This window comes from Pelophylax lessonae, assembly GCF_965119305.1.
Source record: "Pelophylax lessonae genome assembly, chromosome: 13".
NCBI lineage: Eukaryota > Metazoa > Chordata > Amphibia > Anura > Ranidae > Pelophylax > Pelophylax lessonae.
This window is the reverse complement of record NC_138780.1, coordinates 13,131,486-13,148,902: the sequence shown is the minus strand read 5'-3', so window position 1 is coordinate 13,148,902 and position 17,417 is coordinate 13,131,486. Positions and strand designations below refer to the sequence as shown.

Below are 17,417 nucleotides of genomic sequence, written 5' to 3'. Positions count from 1 at the left end.
GCAAACATACCAATCTGCACCCTTCTGCAAGATGTATGAGCATAATGTGCCAGTGAAAATCCCCCCACCAAAAAAACTGAGCACTAATCTGCATGCTTACCCTAAGTATAAATTTCCCCTCCTCCCAGTACAAATCCAGCCCTGTAAAATCTCCCCTCCCAGCACAAATCTTTGCCCACCCCCCATCCCCCAAATCCCCCCAGCACTAATGCTCCTCCCCAAAGAAATCACCCTCCACCTTACATGATACCACAGCTCCCAGGGCAGCCTCCCGTCCTGCCCAACCCTTTCCGGCCCTGGCTTAAGGATAGCTTAAAAACCCGTAAGATTATTTTTCTAATACTGTCTTCATCCTACAAGGGAGATTTGCTTTTTCTTCCTGTCTTGAAGAAGCAATGGGAAGTGAGAGGAGATATCTCCCTAACGTTAGGGGAATTCCCATCCTAGAAATTTTTCACCAGAACATTTGTCACCTGTGGCAGGTTCTCCTCACCTTTTGCGCTCATGATCAATTTAGGATTTCCCCATAATTTCTGTTGGTGGTCACCAGGACAAATTGAGGGGTAAATCCCCCCCAGTGGGGACACAAACAGCAATGAAAGCTTGGAAGACGGTCCAACCCAGCCTTTCTCAACCGTTTTAACACAAAGGAACCCTTGAAAAAATGTTCCGGTCTCAGGGAACCCTGCTAAATATTACTATATCTACAACTCATGATACATTAGTGTGATGGTTGGTGGGAAGAGTGCCCCATACATGTGTGGACATTGGGAACAATTACCTCCTTACAGATAGCTAAAAAAAAACAATGGTGTCCATTGGGACGTGGGAGGGAGGCTAAATTGCTCAAGGAACCTCTAGCAACCTCTGGAGGAACCATAGAGTTCCATGGAACCTTGATTAAGAAACCCTGGTCTAACCCATCCCACTTTATCCAAAAACTTAATTTAAAAAAATGGACTGTATATAACCTTTGGTAAAGCATTTTCGAAGGAATTAACTCCTTACAGATAGCTAAAAAGATCAATGGTGTCAGGTGAACTTATCTGAGAGGCTAAATTGCTCATTGCTCAAGGAACCTCTAGCAACCTCTGGAGGAACCCTAGAGTTCCATGGAACCTTGATTATGAAACCCTGTTCTAACCCATCCCACTTTATACAAAAACTTAATTTAAAAAAATGAACTATATATATGGTAAAGCATTTTCTCATCTTCAGACACCTACAGTATATGGGGCATCTGTTTTACAGTCAAATGCACCCTTCAGTGTAATGTACTGTGCAACAGCAAGAAAGGTGGGCTTTAATGGCCATTGACCTAAGCTGTGCTGAGGTTTCTGTGCTCAGAGGTAGCTCCCAGCACAGTGACCAAGCTGTCCATGGACAGCTCCCAGGCTCTAGTGATGATTGAGAGCTAACGAGATGGGCTCCAGATCATGTGACCATTGTGACAGCCAATCACAGTGGTCACGTAATTGACAGTCTGTCCTTCCCCGGGACACGGAGACACTGGGGCTGGGTGGGAACTACCACAAAACACCTGAGTGTAGCCTTCCTCAAATTTTTACATTTTAGAAAGATTTTGTTTTGCTAAAACTTGGGCGAACCGACAATTCACAATTCCACTCATCCCTGCTGAACAGTATTAATATTTAATTTTTATATAATAATTCTATTTTGGACATGATGTGTGTCATCCTTTGGATGTGTGCCTATGCAGTGTATCATATGTATTGTATATTGTTTGTTACTATGTTTTGTACATGTTTATTATTACGTTACTGTTTATAAATCTGATGACTTTGTTTTGGGTTGTTGTCTCTTGTCGTACTTCTCAAAGAAATACACGGTTTAGTATTAGAATATGGGAGATTGGAGCCACTGGACTTCTGAAGATGCTAAAAGTAGCCTTTGTCTCACACAAATTGAATAAATGTATTCTTCCATCAATGGAACCTCTAAAGCAGGGGTCTTCAAACTATGGCCCTCCAGTTGTTCCAGAACTACAATTCCTATTATGCCTTGTAATGTCTGTGAATGTTAGAGTTTTACAATGCCTCATGGGATGTGTGGTTCTGCAACAGCTGGGGGGTCGTAGTTTGAGGATCCCTGCACTAAAGTATTTAAAAGTTGGATAGAAAGCCACATTTTGGCTGGAAAGTATCAGGAGTGAACAGAGCTGAACATACTTTAAAAAAAGATACCTTTAGGCTCCATTCACAATTGAACCCTCAAATGTAAGTTTGAAATTGTTCTGGGATCCCCAAGTGTCAGTGTGTCATTGTTCTGGACCCCCAAGTGTCAGTGTGTCATTGTTCTGGGACCCCCAAGTGTCAGTGTGTCATTGTTCTGGGACCCCCAAGTGTCAGTGTGTCATTGTTCTGAGACCCCAAGTATCAGTGTGTCATTGTTTTGGACCCCCAAGTGTCAGTGTGTCATTGTTCTGGACCCCCAAGTGTCAGTGTGTCATTGTTCTGGGACCCCCTAAGTGTCAGTGTGTCATTGTTCTGGGACCCCCTAAGTGTCAGTGTGTCATTGTTCTGGACCCCCAGGGGTCAGCGTGTCATTGTTCTGGGACCCCCCAAGTGTCAGTGTATCATTGTTCTGGACCCCCAGGGGTCAGTGTATCATTGTTCTGGGATCCCCAAGTGTCAGTGTGTCATTGTTCTGGGACCCCCAAGTGTCAGTGTGTCATTGTTCTGGGATCCCCAAGTGTCAGTGTGTCATTGTTCTGGGACCCCAAGTGTCAGTGTGTCATTGTTCTGGACCCCCAGAGGTCAGTGTGTCATCAATCTGGACCCCAGGGCTCAGTGCATCATTGTTCTGGGACCCCCAAGTGTCAGTGTGTCATTGTTCTGGACCCCCAGAGGTCAGTGTGTCATCAATCTGGACCCCAGGGCTCAGTGTGTCATTGTTCTGGGACCCCCCAAGTATCAGTGTGTCATTGTTCTGGGACCCTCAAGTGTCAGTGTGTCATCAATCTGGACCGCTAGGGGTCAGTGCGTCATTGTTTTGGGACCCCCAAGTGTCAGTGTGTCATTGTTCTGGAGCCCCAAGTGTCAGTGTGTCATTGTTCTGGACCCCCTGGGGTCATTGTGTCATTGTTCTGGACCCCCAAGTGTCAGTGTGTCATTGACCTGGGACCCCCAAGTGTCAGTGTGTCATTGTTCTGGACCCCCTGGGGTCAGTGTGTCATTGTTCTGGACCCCCAAGTGTCAGTGTGTCATTGTTCTGGGACCCCCAAGTGTCAGTGTGTCATTGTTCTGGACCCCCAAGTGTCAGTGTGTCATTGTTCTGGATTCCCAAGTGTCAGTGTGTAATTGTTCTGGACCCCCAAGTGTCAGTGTGTCATTGTTCTGGACCCCCAAGTGTCAGTGTGCATTGTTCTGGACCCCCAAGTGTCAGTGTGTCATTGTTCTGGACCCCCTGGGGTCAGCGTGTCACTGTTCTGGATCCCCAGAGGTCAGTGTCTCATTGTTCTGGGACCCCCAAGTGTCAGTGTGTCATTGTTCTGGGACCCCCCCCCCCCCCCAAGTGTCATTGTGTCATTGTTCTGGATCCCCAAGTGTCAGTGCGTCATCAATCTGGAACCCCAAGTGTCAGTGTTCTGGGACCCCCAAGTGTCAGTGTGTCATTGTTCTGAGACCCCCAAGTGTCAGGGTGTCATTGTTCTGCATCCCCAAGTGTCAGTGTTTCATTGTTCTGGGACCCTCAAGTGTCAGTGTGTCATTGTTCTGGACCCCCAGAGGCCAGTGTGTCATTGTTCTGGATCCCCAAGTGTCAGTGTGTCATCAATCTGGAACCCCAAGTGTCAGTGTTCTGGGACCCCCAAGTGTCAGTGTGTCATTGTTCTGGACCCCCAAGTGTCAGGGTGTCATTGTTCTGCATCCCCAAGTGTCAGTGTTTCATTGTTCTGGGACCCTCAAGTGTCAGTGTGTCATTGTTCTGGACCCCCAGAGGCCAGTGTGTCATTGTTCTGGATCCCCAAGTGTCAGTGTGTCATCAATCTGGAACCCCAAGTGTCAGTGTTCTGGGACCCCCAAGTGTCAGTGTGTCATTGTTCTGAGACCCCCAAGTGTCAGTGTGTCATTGTTCTGGACCCCCAAGTGTCAGTGGGTCATTGTTCTGGGATCCCCAAGTGTCAGTGTGTCATTGTTCTGTGACCCCCAAGTGTCAGTGTGCCATTGTTCTGGACCCCCAAGTGTCAGTGTGCCATTGTTCTGGGACCCCCAAGTGTCAGTGTTCTGGGACCCCCAAGTGTCAGTGTGTCATTATTCTGGGACCCTCAGGTATCAACGTGTCATTGTTCTGGACCCCAAGTGTCAGTGTGTCATTGTTCTGGACCCCAAGTGTCAGTGTGTCATTGTTCTGGACCCCCAAGTGTCAGTGTGTCATTGTTCTGGGACCCCCAAGTGTCAGTGTGTCAATATTCTGGGACCCCCAAGTGTCAGTGTGTCATTGTTCTGGGACCCCCAAGTGTCAGTGTGTCAATATTCTGGGACCCCCAAGTGTCAGTGTGCCATTGTTCTGGGACCTCCAAGTGTCAGTGTGTCAATATTCTGGGACCCCCAAGTGTCAGTGTGTCATTGTTCTGGGACCCCCAAGTGTCAGTGTGTCAATTTTCTGGGACCCCCAAGTGTCAGTGTGCCATTGTTCTGGGACCCCCAAGTGTCAGTGTGTCATTGTTCTGGACCCCCAAGTGTCAGTGTGTCATTGTTCTGGACCCCCAAGTGTCAGTGTGTCATTGTTCTGGACCCCCAAGTGTCAGTGTGTCATTGTTCTGGACCCCCAAGTGTCAGTGTGTCATTGTTCTGGACCCCCAAGTGTCAGTGTGCCATTGTTCTGGGACCTCCAAGTGTCAGTGTGTCATTGTTCTGGACCCCCAAGTGTCAGTGTGTCATTGTTCTGGACCCCCAAGTGTCAGTGTGTCATTGTTCTGGACCCCCAAGTGTCAGTGTGTCATTGTTCTGGACCCCCAAGTGTCAGTGTGCCATTGTTCTGGGACCTCCAAGTGTCAGTGTGTCATTGTTCTGGACCCCCAAGTGTCAGTGTGTCATTGTTCTGGACCCCCAAGTGTCAGTGTGTCATTGTTCTGGACCCCCAAGTGTCAGTGTGCCATTGTTCTGGGACCTCCAAGTGTCAGTGTGTCATTGTTCTGGACCCCCTTTGGGTCAGCATTTCATTGTTCTGGGATCCCCAAGTGTCAGTGTGTCATTGTTCTGGATCACCAAGTGTCAGTGTGTCATTGTTCTGGGACCCCCAAGTGTCAGTGTGTCATTGTTCTGGGATCCCCAAGTGTCAGTGTGTCATTGTTCTGGGAGTGTCAGTGTGTCATTGTTTTGGACCCCCTGGGGTCAGCGTGTCATTGTTCTGGGATCCCCAAGTGTAAAATGTTTTCTAGAACTCATAACACTCTGCTTTCCTTCTAAGCTGGAGACGCCAAACACACTTCTTTTGACTCCACTCCCGGAGATCTTTAGATAGACAAGTAAAGAACACACGGATATCACATATCATATTTATATAACAAAATATCATTTTTCAGCTTTAAAATAATCCAGACCCAACCCCCGAATACAAAATGGCATCAGTAAACTTTAGCAATAGATCACGAATTGCATGGCTACAAAAACATTTGTTCTTCAGGGTCTACAGGTAAGAAGTTGTCCATTTCATAAACGGTCAAGGCCGTGACACAACTGCATCATCAGATCCATCCTCTCCATTCCCCCCTCCCCCAATATGTACATTATAGAAAAGATTAGGCCAACAATAACCATCACAAATGTCTTGAGCTGTTTGGAAGTGATCTTCATGGTGATAAAAAGTTCTTACAGAAAATAAAAGTTTCAAGAATTTCCTCTTTACACAATGAATCCTTCTCTGCTGTGTGCTGGGACCATCACCGGGATCCCCCCGACCCTCTGGATGTTGTATGGATTAATTTTTGTTGCTTCTGGAACAATCATGATGGGTTCCGGGGTCGACACTGGACTCTCAAACTTGACTTTAATTGGATCGCTTCCAGACAAGGACGGAGCGTTTGGTTCCACTCTGGGTGCCATGTTGTAGGCCCTTCGCAGGGAGTAGCTGATGTTGTGCGGCCGGTAGCCCGCTGCTGTACGGACGGAGCTGACTCGGCTGTTCGTGGCACTCGGCGGTGGGGCATTCACATCCTCCCTGCAGGTGGAAAAGACCAAATTTAATTGGCTATATTGAGAAATCATGATGCCCTAGGTTCAGGGCTTCAGGTGCCGGAACTCCCCCTTTTGAAGTCACCCCTTGTCTCCGCCCCCTACCCACCTCCGAGCACCGTTTCTTGGTTCCACCCATTACCCACCTCCGAGGACCACCCCTTTAGGATAATACAGTAACATTTGTGGTACTAACTCATTTGTATTGAGCTTGTTAATGATAACGAGAAAAGCAATAGAATAGATCCCCTGCAGCCAGCAACAATGGACCACTCACAACAAAACACCCCCTCCCTAGCAGCAACAACAGATCTCCTCACAGCCAGCATCAGCAGACCCTCTGGAAGAATAGATCCCCCCCCCCCCAGCAACAATGGACCACCTACAAGAAAATACCACCCCCTTCCTCAGCAACAATAGACCCCCCGGAAGCAACAATAGACCTCTGCCTCAACAGTAGATCCCTCCCAGAAATGACTGACCCCCCAGCATCATAAGACCCACCCTTAACAACAATAGATCCCCTGCCAGCAACAACAGATCTCCCCAGCAACAGACCCCCCTGCAATAATAGATTCCCTCCAGTGACAATAGATCCGCAGCAACCAGCATCAACAGACCCTGCAGCACACCTCCAGCACCCCTTGCCATTACATACATTCAGTCGTGGAGGTGCCGGAACTGCGTTCTCCCGCGTTCCCGCTGAAAAAAAGCCCTGCCTAGGTTCACCTAAATAGTGTTGCCCTTCCCCCCCCCCCCCTTGTGTCATATAAAAACTATAGCTAACATCGAGGGAAGCATGAGGTCCACCTAAGACATTTCAACTGTAGGGAACACCAGATACATGAAACAAGAGATGGCTGCATGGTTCCTGAACTGTAAAGAGTCCAATGGCTCCTTTAAAGGGCCCAATAGCTCATTGACTTGTCTAAACGTCCCCTGTAGGCTCTTTTCTTCACAGTTCTCTTGCTGAAGTCAGCCACAAATGTCCAGAAGTGGCCAGGAGATACCCTGGCATCTCTCTCAAGGGGGCTCCACATTTTGAAATTTTACTCATTACCATCTCAACTGTGCCCACAGCCCATGCTTAAAACGTCCATCTTCTGTATCAGAGGTCTTCAAACTATGGCCCTCCGGTTGTTCAGGAACTACAATTCCCACCATGCCTAGTCATGTCTGTGAATGTCAGAGTTTTACAATGCCTCATGGGATGGGTGGTTCTGCAACAGCTGGAGGGCCGTAGTTTGAGGTTCCCTATTCTATATGGTCTCAACAAGGCCATGTCCACTTTTCCAGGTGTCCCTACCAAGATTATGCCCACTTTCTGTGTAGTTCCTCCCCTAATTATGCAGTAACCGCCTAATCATTGCTCTGATACCCAATATTATTACCCTTTTTTTGAGTTACTGAGCATGCTGGAGTAAAATCATCCAAGCAAAAGCTTATTGGTGAGAGACTGCCATCTAGTGGACACTTTGCTAACTGAGACATAGTAGGACTTTATTGACGCGAGGCTGTCATCTAGTGGACACTTTGCTAACTGAGACATAGTAAGACTTTATTGGTGCGAGACTGCCATCTAGTGGACACTTTGCTAACTGAGACATAGTAGGACTTTATTGGTGGAGACTGCCATCTAGTGGACACTTTGCTAACTGAGACATAGTAGGACTTTATTGGTGCGAGACTGCCATCTAGTGGACACTTTGCTAACTGAGACATAGTAAGACTTTATTGGTGCGAGACTGCCATCTAGTGGACACTTTGCTAACTGAGACATAGTAGGACTTTATTGACGCGAGGCTGTCATCTAGTGGACACTTTGCTAACTGAGACATAGTAAGACTTTATTGGTGCGAGACTGCCATCTAGTGGACACTTTGCTAACTGAGACATAGTAGGACTTTATTGGTGCGAGACTGCCATCTAGTGGACACTTTGCTAACTGAGACATAGTAGGACTTTATTGGTGCGAGACTGCCATCTAGTGGACACTTTGCTAACTGAGACATAGTAGGACTTTATTGGTGCGAGACTGCCATCTAGTGGACACTTTGCTAACTGATACATAGTAGGATTTTATTGGTGCGAGACTGCCATCTAGTGGACACTTTGCTAACTGAGACATAGTAGGACTTTATTGGTGCGAGACTGCCATCTAGTGGACACTTTGCTAACTGAGACATAGTAGGACTTTATTGGTGCGAGACTGCCATCTAGTGGACACTTTGCTAACTGAGACATAGTAGGACTTTATTGGTGCCAGGCTGCCATCTAGTGGACACTTTGCTAACTGAGACATAGTAGGACTTTATTGGTGCGAGACTGCCATCTAGTGGACACTTTGCTAACTGAGACATAGTAGGACTTTATTGGTGCGAGACTGCCATCTAGTGGACACTTTGCTAACTGAGACATAGTAGGACTTTATTGGTGTGAGACTGCCATCTAGTGGACACTTTGCTAACTGAGACATAGTAAGACTTTAATGGTGCCAGGCTGCCATCTAGTGGACACTTTGCTAACTGAGACGTAGTAGGACTTTATTAGTGCGAGACTGCCATCTAGTGGACACTTTGCTAACTGAGACATAATAGGATTTTATTGGTGCGAGACTGCCATCTAGTGGACACTTTGCTAACTGAGACATAGTAGGACTTTATAGGTGCGAGACTGCCATCTAGTGGACACTTTGCTAACTAAGACATAGTAGGATTTTATTGGTGTGAGACTGCCATCTAGTGGACACTTTGCTAACTGAGACATAGTAGGACTTTATTGGTGCCAGGCTGCCATCTAGTGGACACCTTACTTAAAGCAGCCATATCAGATAAACCCAACCTGAGATCATTCCATTTTACTTTGCCTTTATAATCGTTTTTATTTAACTAAAAAGATTTGTATACAGTATTTTGTGTTCAAAATCTTTTTTTTTTTTTTATTTTGGCAGAAAGCTGGACTAGCAAGTTCATTTAAGTCTTTATTGATGCCAGTCTGCCATCAATTTTGCTAACATTTTGCTAACAGATTCTCTTGATTAACCCTAGCGGCTGCTATAGCCCCTAGCAATAATCACTGTCTTCTCCCGGTGAGGATATCTTTCACCCTCAGGTAATGGGCAGGCTGAATGTACCAAGTTGATCGATCAACTTGGGTACAACCAGCCTGGTGGATTCTCTTGCGATTATTCCTAGCGGCTGCTATAGTATGGGACTTTATTGATACAAGACTGCCATCTTGTGGACATTTTTCTTAATAAAGGCTTACCAGGTAGACAAAACCAAATCATCCAATTTTGCACCCTTGGTATAAAAGGAAAAATACTCTAGATATATATGATTTAGGGGACGCTATTGTGTATTTTTGGGAGCATTTGCTTTGACATTAAATTATTTCCAATTTAAACAAAATGTTCACAAAGCTAAAAAATCAATGGCTGTCCTCAATATGAACTATAATAATAATAATACAGATTTCTTAGGTGGGTTCTCCAATAGTTATCTGTAATATTACCATTGCACCATTGAAAAATCCAAGCAGAGAGCATACTTGTACAGTTGCAACGGCTCCTCACCTGTACTAAAATGGCTTACTCTGATTTCACTGCACACTGTGAGCTTCTCACATTGTGCCTTAGAAGCCAAGGAAACTCAGAAACTGCCCATCTCATTTCCTGGCTAGAGGACATCCAGCATCTTCCCTCCCACCAGCCATGATCTGCCTGCCATTGCATAGAGAAGCACAGAGACCCAGCAATGACGTATATAAGTATAATATAAGGTCATGGAAAATGTTATTAGCATGTTAATGAGGGGGAGGGGAGGATCCAGGGAAACTTCAGCTTCAAGGTGATCACAACAAAAAAAATGAAACATTAAAAGGCGGTGCTAATTCTTTAACGTTATTTCTCTATGGTGGGTTTGCATAGTTTACCGGATGTCATTAGCGATTTCCTTTTCGTAACGCCTTTTGTTGCAGCAGCAAATCAGACACCAAATGAGCAGGAGGAGAAGAAGAAGGAGGAAGAGGGCCCCCAAAACTGCCCCGACTATGATCCCGGTACGATTGGCTGCCACAGGGAGAGAAGAGACACGGTCACCAACTACATCATTATCATTAACAATATTACAGATTGCTATACACTGACAGATCTGATTGCTTGATTGATTGATTGATTGATTGATTGATTGATTGATTGATTTGCATATACAGTATGTTCTTTGCAAGTACATAGGTCAATGTTATTGTAACTCATCTCACCTGAAGTCACAGTCAGATCGGCCACACAAGTGCTACTCCCCACCTGATTCCCTATTTTACACTGATAGGCTCCCACATAGGCGTCAGAGAGGTTCTTGATCAGCAAATCTCCATTCAAAGGTTCTGTATGAGCACAGAAAATAAAATATGAGGCATAGACTGACTTATATCCACCGCTCTCCAGATATAAGATATATTATACAGAGTGACATCACAGCTCTCCAGATATAAGATATATTATACAGAGTGACATCACAGCTCTCCAGATATAAGATATATTATACAGAGTGACATCACCACTCTCCAGATATAAGATATATTATACAGTAGTGACATCACCGCTCTCCAGATATAAGATATATTATAGAGAGTGACATCACCGCTCTCCAGATATAAGATATATTATACAGAGTGACATCACCGCTCTCCAGATATAAGATATATTATACAGAGTGACATCACCGCTCTCCAGATATAAGATATATTATAGAGAAGTGACATCACCGCTCTCCAGATATAAGATATATTATACAGGTGTGACATCACCATTCTCCAGATATAAGATATATTATACAGAAGTGACATCACTGCTCTCCAGATATAAGATATATTATACAGGAGTGACATCACCGCTCTACAGATATAAGATATATTATACAGGTGTGACATCACCGCTCTCCAGATATAAGATATATTATACAGAGTGACATCACCGCTCTCCAGATATAAGATATATTATACAGAGTGACATCACCGCTCTCCAGATATAAGATATATTATACAGGAGTGACATCACCGCTCTCTAGATACAAATATATTATACAGGAGTTACATCACCGCTCTCCAGATATAAGATATATTATACAGGAGTGACATCACTGCTCTCCAGATATAAGATATATTATACAGAGTGACATCACCGCTCTCCAGATATAAGATATATTATACAGAGTGACATCACCGCTCTCCAGATATAAGATATATTATACAGAGTGACATCACCGCTCTCCAGATATAAGATATATTATACAGAGTGACAGATATAAGATATATTATACAGGAGTGACATCACCACTCTCCAGATATAAGATATATTATACAGAGTGACATCACCGCTCTCCAGATATAAGATATATTATACAGAGTGACAGATATAAGATATATTATACAGGAGTGACATCACCACTCTCCAGATATAAGATATATTATACAGAGTGACATCACCACTCTCCAGATATAAGATATATTATACAGAGTGACATCACCGCTCTCCAGATATAAGATATATTATACAGGAGTGACATCACCGCTCTCCAGATATAAGATATATTATACAGAAGTGACATCACCGCTCTCCAGATATAAGATATATTATACAGGAGTGACATCACCGCTCTCCAGATATAAGATATATTATACAGAGTGACAGATATAAGATATATTATACAAAATGACATCACCGCTCTCCGGATATAAGATATATTATACAGAGTGACATCACCGCTCTCCAGATATAAGATATATTATACAGGAGTGATATCACTGCTCTCCAGATATAAGATATATTATACAGAGTGACATCACAGCTCTCCAGATATAAGATATATCATACAGAGTGACATCACCGATCTCCAGATATAAGATATATTATACAGAGTGACATCACCGCTCTCCAGATATAAGATATATTATACAGAAGTGACATCACCGCTCTCCAGATATAAGATATATTATACAAAGTGACATCACTGCTCTCCAGATATAAGATATATTATACAGGAGTGGCATCACCGCCCTTCAGATATAAGATATATTATACAGAGTGACATCACCGCTCTCCAGATATAAGATATATTATACAGGAGTGACATCACCGCTCTCCAGATATAAGATATATTATACAGGAGTGACATCACCGCCCTCCAGATATAAGATATATTATACAGGAGTGACATCACCGCTCTCCAGATATAAGATATATTATACAGGAGTGACATCACCGCTCTCCAGATATAAATTATATTATAAAGGAGTGACATCACCGCTCTCCAGATATAAGATATATTATACAGAGTGACATCACCGCTCTCCAGATATAAATTATATTATAAAGGAGTGACATCACCACTCTCCAGATATAAGATATATTATACAGGTGTGACATCACCGCTCTCCAGATATAAGATATATTATACAGAAGTGACATCACCTCTCTCCAGATATAAGATATATTATACATGAGTGACATCACCGCTCTCCAGATATAAGATATATTATACAGAGTGACATCACCGCTCTCCAGATATAAGATATATTATACAGGTGTGACATCACCGCTCTCCAGATATAAGATATATTATACAGGAGTGACATCACCTCTCTCCAGATATAAGATATATTATACAGGAGTGACATCACCGCTCTCCAGATATAAATTATATTATAAAGGAGTGACATCAGCACACTTACTCAGGTTGAGAACGGGCGTTGCAGGATTTGAGGGTCCGGCTATCTTCTGCCATGTATAAGTCAGAGGTGGGGTTCCCTCCTGAGATGTACATTTCAGGGTGACGTCTTTTCCGTGGCTCTGCTCACCTTCAATCCAGCATCGAGGATTAGTAGGTATAACTATAATTAGAGAAATAAAGGCTCTATTAATAGATTAACAACAATTAACATACTAAGCACAAAAATTCTAGTAGAGTCCTGCTTTAATGTGATGTTTTCAGGACCCTGCCGGCCCCTCCCACCAGCCATGACCTGCCTATATAGAGAAGCACAATAACCCAGTGATGACATCACTGGGTCTAAAATATGGTATGTAATGGAAATGGAAAGCTTGTATTTAAATATGTGATTGGCACATCTACTGACGCGTTTCGTCAGGTTGCCAGGTTTAAGTAAATATAGCTTTTCACGTCACCAATTTATGTAAGTGAAGCCGCAATTGTTGGCTTTTGATGCTTCTGCCGCCATATCCTGTTACTACCATATGCTTATTCAATATGGCAGCAGATTGTCATAGACCAGTGATGGCGAACCTTGGCACCCCAGATGTTTTGGAACTATATTTCCCATGATACTAATGCACTTTACAGTGTAGTTGAGCATCGTGGGAAATGTAGTTCCAAAACATCTGGAGTGCCAAGGTTCGCCATCACTGTCATAGACTGTTTGGAGGAAGACTATCCATGAGATCCTCAGGGGTGGAGCTTGAGAACCCAGCCCCTCTGCACATGCTCACACCCAACTAGCACCTAGAAGCACAGTAAGGAACACTATTACGTACCTTGAACATTTAGGGTGACTTTTCTAGTAGCCACTCCAGGGTTCTTCTTGACTTTGCACTGGTAAGTTGCTGCATCTCCAACATCAAGGTAGGTTATGTGGACTGAGGCATCACCTTTGCTGGGATCTGCTTGGACAAATGTAAGGCGGCTCATGAGACCTGGAGGGCCTTTGGGGACGACCTGGTTGTCCATGTAGGTGAGGATCTAATGAAGAAGATGATGGAAAGTCATTGTTGGATCTTACACTAATAATGCCTACAGGTGTCCACAGGGCTTTTTTTCTCAGAGAATAGGTGCCGGAACTCCCCCTTTTCAAGTCACCCTTTGTCTCCGCCCCTACCCACCTCCGAGCACCGTTTCTTGGTTCCACCCATTACCCACCTCCGAAGACCACCCCTTTTAGATAATACAGTAACATTTGTGGTACTAGCTAATTTGTACTGAGCTTGTTAATGATAACAAGAAAAGCAGTAGAATAGATCCCCTGCAGCCAGCAAAAATGGACCACTCACAACAAAACACCCCCCTCCCTAGCAGCAACAAGAGATCTCCTCGCAGCCAGCATCAGCAGACCCTCTGGAAGAATAGATCCCCCCCCAGCAACGATGGACCACCTACAAGAAAATACTACCCCCTTCCTCAGCAACAATAGACCCCCGGAAGCAACAATAGACCTCTTCCTCAACAGTAGATTCCTCCCAGAAATGACTGACCCCCCAGCAACATAAGACCCACCCTTAGCAACAATAGATCCCCTGCCAGCAACAACAGATCTCCCCAGCAACAGACCCCCCTGCAATAATAGATTCCCTCCAGTGACAATAGATCCCCAGCAACCAGTATCAACAGACCCTGCAGCACACCTCCAGCACCCCTTGCCATTACATACATCCAGTGCTGGAGGTGCCGGAACTGCGTTCCCACTGAAAAAAAGCCCTGCCTTCAGGTGTCCATAGATAAAGTAATCTTGAACTGGACTAAAGTGTTTCTAGTATACCAACAGAGATGAAGAAGAAAGATTGTCTTCAAATTGATTGAGCATGGCTGGAAAGTCCGGATATGACTATTCCTGTAAGGGTCAAGGGGACAATGGAAAAGGTACCCAGTGCATTTCGGGGGTCCAAAAACACTTCCTTCCTCAGGACTTGGGCTGGAAAACTGGTTTGATTCTATCTCAAGCCCTGAAAAGGGGGGAGGGCATTTTTGGACCCTTAAAATTCATCAGATACTCTTTTGTTTGTCCTCCTGGCGCATACTGGAATAAAGTCTTATCTGGACCTTTCGGCAGTGGTGTGGCATCTTCATACATTATACTACTAACCAAGGAGACTATGATGTTCCTCAGGGGTGCAGAAGCTGCCTGCCCAGGAACCAGATACGACGGTATTCCTGCAATCATCAGGGAGACTATTGAAAAACTATCCAATGCATTTCAGGGGTCCAAAAACACTTCCTTCATCAGGAGCTTGAGGCAGAAAATAATATATATGGACTAGAAGGTAATGGTATTTCTTCAGTGTGATTATCTACACCGGTCTTGTCTGCAGCTGATTTTGCTTCTATCTCAAGCCCTGATGAAGGAGGGGTTTTTATACCCCTGAAATGCATTGGCTACACTTTCAATTGTCTCCTTGACCTTTACTGGAATAAAATCATAACTGGTTCCCAGGCATGCTACTTCTACATCTTCAAGGAACGCCATTGTCTCCTTGACTTTTGATTGTCCTCCTGACCCATACTAGAATAACATCTTATCTGGACCTTTCAGCAGTGGTATGGCACTTCAATTCACATTTTTTATCACATTACACTACAAGCCAAGGAGACTGTTGTGTTCCTCAGGGGAGTAGAAGTTGACTTCCCTGGAACCAGATACGATCGTATTCCAGTAATGGTCAGGCTGCGGATAGGTAATCCAAAAATGCCCCCTTCATCAGGGGCTAAATGTTTACTGAACCTTCAACTATTTTTTCTTCCAGCACAGGTCTTGTTAGCAGCCGGTTTGGTTCTATCTCGAGACCTGATAAAGGAGGCACTTTTGGACCTTATCTGGACCTTTGTAGCACTTCAATTGACCTTTTTGTTACAAGGATGCTCCCTTCATCAGGGGATAGAAGTAAACTGGACCTTTGATGTTTTTTACTTCTAGTGCAATTACCTGCACAAGTCTTGTCAGCAGCTGGTTTGGCTTAACCTCAAGCTCTGATAAAGGGGGTGTTTTTGGACCCCCGAAACGTGTCGGATTCTTTAGATTCTTTAATTATTAATCGGTTTGAAGCTTACACAGGGCTGAGGACTCTCCACCTGCCCCCACATGACAGCACGGCCAATAAGAAGGCACTGGTGCAGTCACATGGGAAGATGGGAGTGAGTCACATGGTCCTTAAACCCAAAAGTACCAGGTCTTGTTCTTTTCTCTCCAGAGCACCATGGGAGGTAAGTATACCCTGCAAGTGGGCTAAGCATTGGTGCAATTTAAGCTCCTCCACTACTAAGCCCCATCTTCTTCTATTCAAGTGCAAGAATCTCATTAGGATGCAGTAGGCAGAGGTGTAACTAGAACCTTCAGGGCCCCGGTGCAAGAAACCATGAAGGGCCCCCCCGGACCCCTGGCCTGGGCCCTTCCCTTCAAGCCTGAGGCTCTTCCCACTGATCCTGGGGCCCTTTACCCTTTATTACGGTCCTGCAGTGGGGACCCTTTCACAAGTTCTGCAGTGGGCTCCCTTCCTGCCATCCTGGGGCCTCCCAACGGTGGAGGAATGCCAGGGCCCGGTTGCAAGTGTGACCTTTGCGATCCTGGAAGTTCACCCACTGGTGTCAGTCGTTTTTATTTTTTGGTATTTTAATTGTATTAATTTTGATCATTTTTTTTTTTTTTTTAACAATGTTACTGACTATGACTCTGTCCATTAAGAAAAGGAAGAGCTGGTAAAATACATATTTACTGAGCCCTTCCTGGTTCTCTATTGTGACACATCCCCTGCAGCAGCCAGCAGGAGAGGGGAGGGAGAACAGTGGGGGGGGCAGCACAGTGCAGGGGGGACCAGGGGAGCACACAGGGGCCCAGAGACAGCAGAACACAAGTGAACTGGATAGGAGGAGTGGCGGGGGCAGCATACAGAGGATCCAATCTCCTCCATTTTCCTCCTGCAGCTACAGGAGGAAAAAGGAGGACAGTGATTTCTCTACATGCTGCCCCCCCCATCCAGGTGTACAGGGGAGCCACACAGGCCCCCTGGAGCATGGGGTCCGGTTGCAATTGCAACCCCTGTAGTTACACCCCTGGCAGTAGGTCTGGTATTTGATAATTAAATGGAAAGGGGTGGGTCTTAGCACAGTGAGGGGTGGGGCTTAACCTTGACTCTACACCAATTAGCCATATCCCATAATCCTGTTCCATCCCACAGCGGTCATTCCCTTTAAACTTGGTGTAAGTAAAGTTGGGATTTTCCAGATTTTTGGGGTTTTCCCATAAAATAGATATCTTTGATACCCACCACGGTGTCCAGACCAGCGGGGTCCGGGTTCATTTTTGCCCACTCGATGTCCAGATTCCCCGTCTCGGCGGGAGCCACCACGTAGGTGCAGCCAAGCGTTACAGAGTCCCCTTTTGCCTTAGTAATGGTCTCGGTGCTCGTCTCCTGTATGGTGATAGCGCTCAGCCATGCTGCAA

At 45.0% G+C, this 17,417-nt stretch overlaps 2 protein-coding genes across 2 annotated transcripts in view; one reads left to right on the top strand and one right to left on the bottom strand.

Moving 5' to 3' along the window:
• Positions 1-243: 243 nt before the first annotated feature.
• Positions 244-5,480, top strand: LOC309569085 (uncharacterized protein; the record flags this gene model as incomplete). Its single annotated transcript, XM_082274849.1, has 4 exons — positions 244-402; positions 3,120-3,244; positions 4,290-5,170; positions 5,431-5,480. 4 exons carry the CDS (start codon positions 244-246, stop codon positions 5,478-5,480), a joined length of 1,215 nt encoding a protein of 404 aa, XP_082130975.1.
• Positions 5,481-5,517: 37 nt separating this feature from the next.
• The window catches only part of VSIG8 (V-set and immunoglobulin domain containing 8), a 50,551-nt gene continuing 38,651 nt past the window's right edge, over positions 5,518-17,417 (bottom strand). The window contains exons 2-7 of the mRNA XM_082275669.1: positions 17,242-17,411; positions 13,744-13,948; positions 12,924-13,082; positions 10,455-10,577; positions 10,128-10,263; positions 5,518-6,180 (exon numbers count right to left, since the gene is read on the bottom strand). Of these exons, the coding sequence (XP_082131795.1) occupies positions 5,865-6,180; positions 10,128-10,263; positions 10,455-10,577; positions 12,924-13,082; positions 13,744-13,948; positions 17,242-17,411 (1,109 nt within the window). The 3' untranslated portion in view covers positions 5,518-5,864. The remainder of the gene's footprint in view (positions 6,181-10,127; positions 10,264-10,454; positions 10,578-12,923; positions 13,083-13,743; positions 13,949-17,241; positions 17,412-17,417) is intronic.